The sequence below is a fragment of the Vanessa atalanta genome, chromosome 6, assembly GCF_905147765.1.
Source record: "Vanessa atalanta chromosome 6, ilVanAtal1.2, whole genome shotgun sequence".
NCBI lineage: Eukaryota > Metazoa > Arthropoda > Insecta > Lepidoptera > Nymphalidae > Vanessa > Vanessa atalanta.
In genome coordinates, this window is record NC_061876.1 from 7,712,325 (window position 1) to 7,724,931 (window position 12,607).

Below are 12,607 nucleotides of genomic sequence, written 5' to 3' on the forward strand. Positions count from 1 at the left end.
ATCAAGAATATGTCGTCATATTTATTAAATCAGAGATAAAATTTTAGTATTCAAATCTATTCAGCCCGTTTTTTTGTGTCCAAATAAAATAAAATATTTTTATGATCATTTAAGTACAAGTGACTTTAACTCATTTAATGCTAATGAGCATTAATTAAACATGAAACTTACTTCCATTAAGTATTCATCACTTCGATGGTGTAATACGCTATCTGTATGCGATTCTAAATGGTTTCCAGAAGCAAAACGAAGTTTCTTTGGAGATTCTAAGCTGCAGCACCTGGAAACATAACATGTATATTATTATTATGTTAAATGTATGTACATTTAATAACTGATACCATAAAATGATTTTGTATAAGCTACAAAATTACGATGATAAAGGTAAAAATCTTGATTTAATTTTTTATAGCCAATCAATACAGATGTCCTCTGACCGATTGGAGCCACGGCGGCCTTTCATAAAGGAGACTATGCAACTGAGCGTAAGAGATGGCAGTGCATTGATCACAAGCGTGTGCCACTGATGCAATCAATTCTTTCTCTCATAATCCTATGGAACGGTAATCTGACCCGACAGAAAATAGTACATTGCTTAGGAATACATCCTTACGGAGCTAGGGTAACTTTAAATAAATAAATAGTATAAAACATAACAAATAAATATCAAAATAATGTACTACAGCAAACACCTTCGAAAGGTTTACAAAAAAGTCCGCGATGGTTGGTATATGTCTCTTAGCTATAACCCATAATTATTGTCGCCCGTTGACGTATATTCTACGATAGACAAGAACCTACATGCAAACAATTTGCTCGAATACTGGTAATAGTACGTGTAGTTCGCTGCAGCGATAATTCTTATCGTATCATATCATTTTGCCATCTAATCAAACTATTGACGTATACAGCGCTAGATAGAGATAGAGTATATTTTGCTCGTGACCAAAACGTAAACGCTTCTAATTTTATTGCTTTTTCGCATTTCATTCGAATTAGTGTAACTAATTCTTGTCCAAATAGATTTGACAGATTGGAGGATGGCGTCGCTAATAAATAAATAGATATTGTTATTATTGTACCGTGGCATTATGATATTATTAACTAGGTATTTAATCACCCGAACAATGAGTAATTTTACTTAGTTGAATACTGAATTCTTATTTAATCCAGTTTTATACTTGAATTCGGATTTTCGAATCAGTAGCACCACTCCGTTCGTGTCCTACATTGAATGAATGGCAAAGCCACAGTAATGTCAGGTCAGGTCAGTCGAAAAGAGTGAGTGTTCGGATCGTCATATCTAGTGCGTACTGCAGATATATTTGAATGACAGACCTGTGCAAACTGCCGACTTGGTTTTTCCAATTCCGTGTCTTAAGAGAACTGCGCTGCCCGCGGTGGTCGCGGTGGTCGCGGTGGTCGGGCGGCGGGTCGCGCGCGTGCGCCCGGCGCCGAGCGCGCGCGGCGGCGGCGGAGGGCTCCTCCCCGCGCAGCCACCACGTCACCTGATCCCGCTTGCCCTTCATGGACACGATTCCGCGCTCCTCGAGGACGTACCCGCCCAGTTGATCTAACAACATCTTGCAGGCTCCGCTGCAGTGAATCTTTAAAGCTGAAAAACAAATTAAGTTTAAATTAGCGATATTATAAAACTAAATTAAAAATTTTAAATTATAAAACTTTAAAATAATTAACTATATAATATTCCACTTACGAACTCCCGTAGATTCGAATCGACTGGCGGTGTTGACGGTGTCACCGAATAAACAATATCTAGGCATTTTAAGTCCCACGACGCCAGCGCATACTGGACCTGTAGAAAAGATTCATAAACTAGAATTCATTGAATTCATTACAAACTACGTTCTTATATTACTTAAAAGTAAGTTTAATTTTGTCCCGCCTATAACGTGCCCAAGCGGACAGGACTCACGTACCGGAGTGCAGGCCGACGCGCAGCAGCAGGCGCTGCTCGGGGCGGTGGCGCACGCGGAAGGCGCGCGTGGCGGCGAGCAGCGCCAGCGCCATGGACGCCACCTCGCCCGCGTGCAGGATGCCGTTGCGGATGGGCAGCCCCGACACCTGGCGACGCGCCCAACATCGCTATTATCGGGCACTGACTTATGCTCACCGTGCATCTTACATTCGTTAAAGTTTACTAATTGGGTAATCTTAACTAGCCGGAACAGTTACCCTTGCGATTTTTTTTTATTTTTACTGTGATTGTTTAACAATAACTGGTTATTTTTAATTAATGTTCTGTGATATGTAAAATATGAATATTTTTTTCGGTTCTTAAATAACACAATTAATAAGTCGTTACCCAACAGAATTTGTAAATTTTGAAGCATTCAGATTATATTGTTTTTTTAAACGTTAATGTTTTGATAAATAAGTTATATGTTTGTATATCAAAATATTTTAAGTGTTTTGGTGTGTAATACAATGAAAATATAATTTTATATAAGCAATAATTATACTAGAAGTAGGTATCAAAATACACTTACCACCATATAAGCGTCGCCAATCGTCTCCACTTTGTATACATCAAAATTTTCTAAAATCGAATCGAAGCACGTGTAGAGATCATTCAGAAAATCAACCACCTGAAATGATTGTAATATCAGGTATTATTTATGAGTTTCGTCATTACGTGTCTCACGTATCTATTACTTGTCTGAATAATAAATAAAATCTTTCTTAATGAAGCTCCAGTGTAAACTTGTAAGTGAAAATGTTAATAATAGTTGTCGTTTGTTTTTTATATGAGACAAAATAGTTACGGATGTTTAATGTCTATTATAAAGAAAATGATCAGAAAATATCTTATGTGTGATTCGTTTGTGAAGAAAATTCTTGATACTGACCTGCAGCGGCGTGCTCTCCGCAGACATGGCGGTGAAGCCGACGATGTCGCTGAAGTAGATCGTGACGGAGTCGTAGCTCTCGGGCATCACGCGCCGTCCACGTTTCAGCTGCTCGGCTACGGGGGCCGGTAGCATTTCCTCTAGTAATGCTTCTGTATACGGAATCGTGAATACAAACTCAGAGGTTTTTACTTTAAAGTTGTAACAATTCTGTTTTTTTACATTTTTTTTTAAAGTGAAGTATGTAATATTTATAATTACATATATTCGTGTCCTTTTTATTCTATTATTATGTATTAGTTTAGCAAGTCAAAATCTGTAAATGTCAGTGTGCCAAATGATACATATATTATATGCAAGGATAAGTACATATTATTCATATGAAGTATGCATATTATGTAGTCTAAAGATCTCATGACTCTGGCTCGGAATAGTTAAAACAAATGGCATTTATTATATTCACGTGTTAGTTGGTTACATTTATAAATCAATGGTTCAAAATAAATGTAGACTAAATTTAACATTACTGGACCGCGTCCGTCGTGGCATTCATAGAATAATAAGAAAAACTAATCGTTATTCACAGTCGGTTAGTGGACCAGACAAATATTCAAATAGTGTCTTGAGCGTGACCGAAAGTTTAAGTTGGCCATCTCTAGTTCCAAATAGACGAGGAAGCGATGATCGCATACTATTTTAATAGTTTTATATTATGCTAAAGTTATGATCGAATAGTGTCGAAAATATTATAAATGTTATTCCTAAAGCCTCCTCTTCTTTTAAGCAAAAAGCGTATGGCTTATTTCGTCACGCCATTCGTAGTGCGGTGGACAGATTTTAACAGAACATCCAAGATGTTTTCCATCATCACAGAATGCGAAATAATTTATAAAATCAAATTTAACAAAAATATACGTCTCTAAAAAAATAATCAGACTCATATTAATATGGAGAGTACTCAGATATTAAGATTTGATTGCAAGTTACACGATTGGCAAGTTTTAATGTAAATTCAATTAGTTTGAATGAATCAAGAAAACTAGGTCTCATCTAACGTTAAAATACTATTTATTACAGCGTCAAACATGCAACATTCAAGTTTATAAAATTATAGTTTGTTCCTACTGTGGTACTTATTATAAAATGACTCAGATACAAATTTAAGTATTTTGACGAATCAAGAGCTAAATCAGAATTTTACTGATATATTTATTAGAAATTCCTATATAAATGGCGTGAATGGAGAGATGGACTTTTATTTTCAATTACGATAATTGATTTACGATTGATTATTTTCGTATATGCATAGACGTTAATTTAGATGCAAATTTAAATTTCTAATAATATATTTAAGCAGTTTTATCTTACCAGTTTTCTTCTTTTCCTCCTGCAACTGATCCGTGCGTTCATCGACTAAAGCTTCTAAATTGTTTGCATACTTTTCCATCATGGCTATCATGTTATCAAATATATTTGGTTTCCTGAAATGAAAAGTAATTAAAATCAACGAACCGTTGTCTCTAAAAGAAAACAAATATTTAAATACTGTTCATTAAAATACAGTAAAAATATTTTTTGCAAAACATCAAAGTAGTGTTGATAAATGCGGTCATCAAAAAAATCTATACTAGTACTATCAAGACTGGTTTGTGGTGTGGTGTTTTACAGTCTTAGTTTGGTGTATACCGATATACTATGAATTGAAAATTGAATGCCCAATGTGTTGAAGATTAGTATATAACTGTATGCTATCCTTGCGAACTCTAACTTGCGAACGGTACCGTAGAAGTATACTTTCATAAATGTAGTTTACTGCATCAATTATGTAGTTATTAAAAAATGAATGCATGTCTGCGTATTGGTTATCGTACATGCCCTTCCGGAGAGGCCGGAGTCTCGCGCGCACGGCCTTGAAGTCCGGTCGCACGCTCGCGTCCTCCGCCCAGCACTCGGCGCAGCACTCGCGCACGCAGTCGAACCTGCCCGCCAGGGCGTCCAGCGGCGGCCTAGTGGGGTCGTAATACTGAATCTTCATGTCCATTCGCTCTATTTCGACTCAGCGTCGTATAGCTAAACATTTACGATTCCAATCGATCCTAGCGAAGAATTACGACATCTCGAATTGAGAATATCCCTCTATTTCAATACCAAATCGTCAGTCGAACGATGTACTGAGAGAGCGCTGAAGAAATGAGCTTCGCTCGTCTCAGGTCAATGGCCGTCGCCGCCGGGGGTAGACACGCACCTACCTGTAGGGCGCGGGCGCGGGGTGCGCGAGGCGGCGCAGCAGCGCGGGCGGCGGCGGCGCGTCCGCCCCGAAGGGCCCGCGCCGCGTGTGCAGCTCGTACAGCAGCAGCGCGAACGCGTACACGTCGGCCGCCGCCGAGCCGCTGCGGACCTCCAGTGACGTGGGGAAGCAGTCTTTGCCCCAGCCCGCCCCGCGGAGCAGCTCTGGCGACAGGTACGCGAGACCTAAGGCACACAGATCCGAACTTGTAGGCGGATATAGATTAATATAGATTAAAATTATTATCTAGTTGGTGTCAACCTGTATATATATATATATATGAATTAATTTCATCATTGGAATGCAACGATCGCCTCCTTGCTATATCTTTGTTATATAAAAAAACACAAATTTTCACAAAAATGACCAGATGAGTGTGACCATCAATAGGGAAGTGTTGAGGTTCTACATTGGATATAGGAATATAAATTTATAAAGGTGATTTATATAAAGTCAGTTAATATTGACAGTTATATTTATATTGCATATGAATACCATATAATGATCAAAAAGAATCCTCAAACTTAAATTGTGATGCTGCCTGGTAATAAAAATATACAGCTGGGGCACTAAATGAAAAAAAAACGAATTAAAGATAAGATAATGCACCAAAGGCACGAAAAAAATATGTGTGGAGATACAAATTTTAGAATTAAGAAAAAAAAAATCGTCCACATATATTTTAATACTCGCATCGAGCGCTGGTTTAAGTGATTCTTATGAAATGTAGAGCTTTTTGCACGTGATGGCCGAATGTGTTTATATTGGCTATTTTTTATAGCTTCGAAGTCTGTTTAAAACTATCGATAACACAAAAAGGCAAAACATTCATAAAACTTTTCGTATTCTCTATAAATTTTAGGTTAAATGTTGAGTGCTTTCAGGTGAAGGCCTTCGGAATATATCTATCATCAAATAACTTTTATTGTTAATATTAAAACTTTTTTAAATATAGTTTATATGTTTCTATACAATAGTTTCGTTTATGTTCTATTTTAACGAGTCGTTTTTATAGTTAAATATATATTCTGGTTCATAATTAAAATATATAAGCTTGCTGTATTTTATAAATCTTTATCAAAGCAGGTGAGCGGAAGTTGAAAGTAATTTCAATAATAACTTGTTTTTGTTTTAAAAGTAATGTAAATATTTCTTAACTGTAGTTTGAAGTACTTTTTTTATTTTAGAACGAAATATATTTAAAAGCAGATGACTGACGTTTTGTAAATATTGGTAAGTAAATATGAGTTTGAGAAGACTTCTCGTTATTTTTGCTCGTATAGTAGCTGTAACGTGCAACGAAGGATAATACATTAGCGATAAGCTCAGTCATCGATTACGGTTTAAACAAAGCTAAGGTAAAAAGTGAATATTATTTAAAATAAAATAAACATTAAAACTGTAACCCATACTGATAATTTAAGCCCACAAGACTGCTTTTCCCTTATTAATTACATAATGTCTTAATAATATGTTCGAAGAAACCTATAGACAATAATATAAAAATTAATCAAACGTTAGTAGTATTAGGCGTTATCCAAATACAGATACGAGATCGGGAGACTTTGTATACTCCTTATTAGCTATAAAGTTAATTACTGTCAATGTGAGACCGGAGCGCGACAGGATCAGAAGGGGGCACCTCCCCCCTGCGGAACTCCCTTAGCCCGAAGTCTGCGAGCTTCACCACCCACCGAGCATCCACCAAGCAGTTGGAGGGCCGCAGCGCCCCATGGTATTGTAGCGGCGACTCGTGGATGAAGATCATACCCTACTCGAATATAATGCTTGGTATTTAAATAAAAATATTTGAATGTTACAGAATAGTATTTATATCACTAAGCATTATGATATGAATACCACGTATTATAACTATTATTTTTAAGATAATTATAGTCGTTAATATCTAAATAACCGTTTGAGATGCGTTTATGAAATTTGGAACACATATGTAGCTCGCGAGTCTCAATATATGAGCCAAATTTGACACGTTTTTATCAAATAGTTTTTGACTTATAATGAGGTCAAAAGTGGCTCCAGATGGTTCGTGTAATATTATATAAATTACACACGGTGCTGCTCGCCAGTTCTGTTACTAGAACTTGGCTGACACGCTACCGCGTCTCTAGATGGTGAAATAATTAAAAAAAAATAAAATCAAATAAAATGTTGTCAAGTAGGCTCATCAATGTACATTTGAATTGTCATATTATAATGTACAATAAAATGTAAAGCAAGCAATGTTTTAAACCCAATGAAAACCAATAATAATTAGTTACAGTAGATAAAACAATGATATCTCTGACTATATAGTTAGCTTATTGAAAAGTTGTATAAAAGAAAAAGCGCTGAAATAATGGTAAGCTAATTATTATGAATTTCAAAGAAGTCAAGGCAAAAAAAAACTTATTTATATTCATTGATATGTAAATCTACTTATGAAATTAATTTAAATAATTATTTAACATAATGTAATTAACAAATAAACTTATAGCGATTCGGTTCATCTCAAGTAACAATTATTGTGTTTCGTAAATGATGAATGAATTTAATTAATACACAATGGCTCTTTATTGAATAAGATGAAAGCTTTGTGCAATGTTCAAGTCGAGCTCGTATAAGGCATTAAAGGTTTAAGTGATTTTCAATGTAAATTCTTACTTACATACCAGTATCGAGTTGTGTTGTATCAACGCACTAAGATTGTTTACTTCAGCAGGTTCTAATCTTTATAGGCATCACTTAGTTAACTCAATGTAATAAATATATTAATTTATGCTAAAAACATTCTCGTTGGCATTGTTTTATATATTGTTTATGCTGATATAAGTAATCAAGATGTAACCATTTTAGAATCACTTATACAATTTATTGGCTGCGTCCTATCTGATAAACAATGATTTTAATAATAATGTACTCTCACTGTGTATTCAAACTTACCCGTATAATGTCGCCTACAAGAGAAGCGATGAACATGTTATCCAATTTGATATCTTCATTTTCTAAAATGTCCTGAAAGAGATATCTAATATGAAAATTGTGTTTAATAAATATTAATCGATACTTTTATATTATGTACCTTATACCTATAAGTACAAGTAATTTTTTTTTTTTTTGTTATGCGTACAGTAAAAGTAATTATATTGAATGAAATTGGGTAAGAACTTGTTTTTCTAAAATATTTATTGTATTTTTTCCTTTCTTATTTAACTTTAACTTACCTTGAGACTACCTCTGGTACAATATTCGGAGAGAGCACATACATTAGGTGGCTCGATACAGGCTCCTACGAAACCATTCACATTGTCGTGTTGTAAGTCCCGCATCTGTGACAAGGATAAACCCATGAAATACCTCTTTTATGTGAGACTTAATAGGATTTGGTTGAGAAATGGAATTTCCTTTGTGATTCTTAATACCAACATATAGTATAAAAAAATCTATCTATCTAGATTGTTCAGCAGAAATTAAATCGCTCCAATTAAAATACTTCGAGTAGATTTCCAAGATAAATATTTGATTCACTTAATTGCTGCACGGCCAGTTTCTTGGGCGATGTTTGTATTCAAAAATATACAATAAAATTTACGTTAATTATGACACTATGACAAATTGATAGAGTATTAATCTTTTATTGTAGATTTACAGACAAACAACATCAAGCAGTTATTTTGAAATTTCATTAAATTGCTTAACATTTTCGTCTATATGTTAAATGTAGCAGGAATATCATTACTTTGATACAAATTGATTTACTTATGTATGTGGGTACGTATTATAATTCAAAACAACCTAATCTGTTTAACAGATATGTCTTGATTGAGCCAAAAGGATCTGTGTTAAATTTTACTTACATATTTACTTACACACATATCGATATTTCGAACGTGGGTATGAAAAATAAATATTAAAAATATTTTATATAAAATTATTGGAGTGAGAATATCACTGGTATTTGATTAGTTTTTTTACCAAAATAGGAATCCCCATCACGTCAAGTGAAATTGATCAATCACGTATGCGTGGGTATACTTGTTATTCATATGAGTAATATTTTCGTGTAAATATTTGATTTATGAAAGTATAATATTAAACATGATTATATACATATATTTAGTAAAATCCTTGAATTAAAGATTATGATATCGGAATCTATATTTATAAGTATACATAGAACCTGTTATACATATACTATAATAAGTCCGTAATTAAAATTTAAATTATTGATTTATGTAAGCTAATGATAAATGATGTAACTTTCTATTTTATTATGTCTATGTATAAATCTCATAACAATTGGATAGATTGCAAAAGTGGGAGGAATTAAATGATTATTTTCATATGTAAGTCTGACATTCAACACTTATACTACCATCCATTCAACGCTATTGTTTTATTGTACTGTAGGCGGGCGTCGATGGGGACACGTGCGAGAGTTCTCAGAAAGGACGTGTTTCGGGCCTTGATTGTGCCTCTGATGTTCGTTTCCATTAAGATTTTTGAAGTTGTTATTATTGCATATGCGAAGAACGCGGACAAAAAAATTTATATTAAGCACGTGTGCCAAAGGGTGATATTTATTACAATGGTGTGTCTATTTGGGTTAGATATAATTCGACACGTGGTAAATCTTCGTGTCTTAATAATTGAACATGCTGCTACGATATTTAGTGCCCCGCAGTCACAACTTGTGTTTTTAATTATTTTAAATTTATAAATTTAATTAATGGTCTTTCCAAGCATTTTTTATTGTATAGATGACAAACAAGCAGGAGGCTCACCCGATAGAAAGTGACTACCATCGCCCATGAACATCTGCAACACCGAGGATGTTGCCGGCCTTTAAGAAATGTGTAAGCTCTTTTCTTGAAGGTTCCACAACTGCCGGCGAAAGCCGGTTCTGCAGAGTGGTTGTGCGAGGCATAAATGCCATAAAAATTGCGCTGTTGTTTATTTTCGAACATCTAGGTGGTGCGGGTGAAACTTGGAATTTGACGCGATGTCCGAAGGTGAAATTCTGCAGATGGGATTAATCCAAACATTTCCTCAGAGCATTCCCCGTCATAAATGCGGTAGAAGATGCAGACTGATCCAACATCTCTTCGCAAAGCAAAATGAAAGGCGAAAAGGGCTTGATCGTCGATAATTCGAGCCGCTCTGCATTTAATATGGTTAAATGGAAGAAGCTGGTACTGGGGAGCACCCGCCCAGATATGAGAGCAGTACTCCATGTGAGGCTGAATTTGCGCCTTGTATAGTTTGAGGCGATGGGCCGATGCGAAGTATCGTCTTGCTTTGTGTACACCAAGCTTTTTTGATACTTTTGCCTTCCAATTGACCACATAATTGAATGAGGTTCGAAACATCAACGGATGCATGGCATGGGTATGTTTTCAAATTGTGGAAATATGACAAATGGTGTTTTTTAGCTTTTTTAGCTTGGTTGAATTGGACTAGGTTTACCCGGTGCCAGTTCTAGACTGCTTAACAAAGACTCGATTTCAGACACAAATTTGTTCTGATACTGAAATAGAAAAAAAGCAAAAAGATTGATGACTCTCGTGATAGTTTTAAATTTCCTTTATCGACATCGTCATTGAAATAAATCATTAACATAATGTACTGGCTAGTCTTATTTTTGTTTTTATGTCATGGAAACTTCAATTCAAAAACACGCAAAACTTAAGATATTGATGACTTAGTAGTACAGTATCTGTTGTGTGGGCGGCGCTTACCCAGTAATTTTGGAAGACCATCGACGAGTGAAACTTACTAGATATATGATATTTTTTTCTGCTAACTCATATGATATGTTTATGAGAATAGTCTTTGACTTAAAATGAATGAATTCGATAACGATACAGATTTATTTTTGATACAGAATTCAATAAAACAGAAGTCATTATTACGAAATAACATAATATTATATTGGTTTTTATGCGTTCAATGATGATAACATGTTATATGGGCCAAAAAACTATCGGATGGGTGGGTAGATCTTCAGATTAACGCCTATAAAAAAAATATTATATTAAACAATAGTAATGATTACCTATATTCAAGTGATAAGAAGGATTTCGAGTGATCGCTCTTATTTGATTATTACATAAAAGTGCGGCGAAGTTACATTCAAGTTTTCGCATAAAGGATATGATAAATCACGTCAACAGCCGTCCCGAACAATTTCTCCACTGAAATATGTCGCGAGTTTATTTATCGTGACTTATTACTTGTTCTGCAATACTTTTCTAGTTTATTTTACCCTAAGTTTAACTATGACACATAAATATTATCAATCACTATTATATAACTTCAACACATAAGATTTAATCTCGTATATTCATTTTTTTTTTCAAAAAATATCTGTTCTACAAATGTAACAATTTTCAAATTTCGTTTATTTTTTGAATTTCTAAATAATGAGGAGTAAAGTCATGAACTCACAAATCTAGTATCTTCATTACATCTATACAAAAAACGCTATCATCACTCACCCGACCCAACCACCGTTATGAAAAACAACAAGAAGAATTAATGAGTGAACATTACTTCCCGTCAAGGAATGCGCGCGATTTAATCAGCTCCGTCAGACTAAGGCACTCATATTTCAAATACACACGCCTTTATCTCCGGTAAACTGTTTTGTATCACCTGGGGCGTTAGTAAAGCCTTTATAAATGACTATGATAGACCTTTCTATTCTATTGTGGAAAATTCATGTTTGCGAGCGACTGAGCTTTAATAGCTACCGTTTCTCCTTAGATCGTTTACAAAGGGCTTTAGGGCTCGAAGGCTCAGCCGTAATACAGAGTGAATACCTTTTATGGTCACTTTTATTGGAAATAAACATGGATAGGAAGCTTATCAATGTCTTGTAATCAATTCGCATGCTTGCATAAGTATTTGTACCTTTTAATTAAATTGTTTGTAACGAGGACCTCCTTCGTTTGTTTTTTACACACGACGTTACAATTGAGTACAAATTAGATTAGTTGGACTGTAATGATTAAAATATTATTGGTAGTTTTGAAGTACTTACAATTTTAAGTTCCTTTTTAATTTCGCGGTTAATGTCGATGTGATTCCTTCGTACTCGTTTGACAGCGAGCAGTCGTCCGCGGTAGAAGGCGACTTCGGTGAAGATAGCCGAGTACCGGAAGTCCAGGTCGGGGTTGGAGCTGAGCGACACCTGGCTGGAGCGCGCGCCGCCCGTGCTGCCCTTCTCGTTGCAGATCGCGTTGTTAGAGTTCGTGTTTACACCCGCACTGCTATCTTGCTGAAAAAAATTAGCTCTGACCAACTTGCTAGTAATTTAAAGCGCTTGCTATTTGTGCTTTAGATATTATATTGTTTTTTCTTTCATGTGTTTATATTTTATCGGGAGCACACGTGATTTATTCTGTTATACATAAATTAAAAGAAAAATGGTACACAAATGAGCCAACATATG

At 35.1% G+C, this 12,607-nt stretch overlaps 1 protein-coding gene across 2 annotated transcripts in view; it reads right to left on the minus strand.

Moving 5' to 3' along the window:
* Positions 1-12,607, minus strand: part of LOC125064987 (guanylate cyclase 32E) — a 40,637-nt gene that overhangs the window by 341 nt on the left and 27,689 nt on the right. The window contains exons 13-25 of one of the 2 annotated variants that reach the window (XM_047672359.1): positions 12,197-12,429; positions 8,379-8,483; positions 8,098-8,169; positions 6,757-6,928; positions 5,120-5,342; positions 4,742-4,876; positions 4,239-4,351; positions 2,871-3,022; positions 2,511-2,609; positions 1,941-2,085; positions 1,718-1,816; positions 1,339-1,615; positions 172-280 (exon numbers count right to left, since the gene is read on the minus strand). In XM_047672359.1, the coding sequence (XP_047528315.1) occupies positions 172-280; positions 1,339-1,615; positions 1,718-1,816; positions 1,941-2,085; positions 2,511-2,609; positions 2,871-3,022; positions 4,239-4,351; positions 4,742-4,876; positions 5,120-5,342; positions 6,757-6,928; positions 8,098-8,169; positions 8,379-8,483; positions 12,197-12,429 (1,934 nt within the window). The remainder of the gene's footprint in view (positions 1-171; positions 281-1,338; positions 1,616-1,717; positions 1,817-1,940; positions 2,086-2,510; positions 2,610-2,870; positions 3,023-4,238; positions 4,352-4,741; positions 4,877-5,119; positions 5,343-6,756; positions 6,929-8,097; positions 8,170-8,378; positions 8,484-12,196; positions 12,430-12,607) is intronic. The other variant, XM_047672360.1, reaches the window with a different exon arrangement.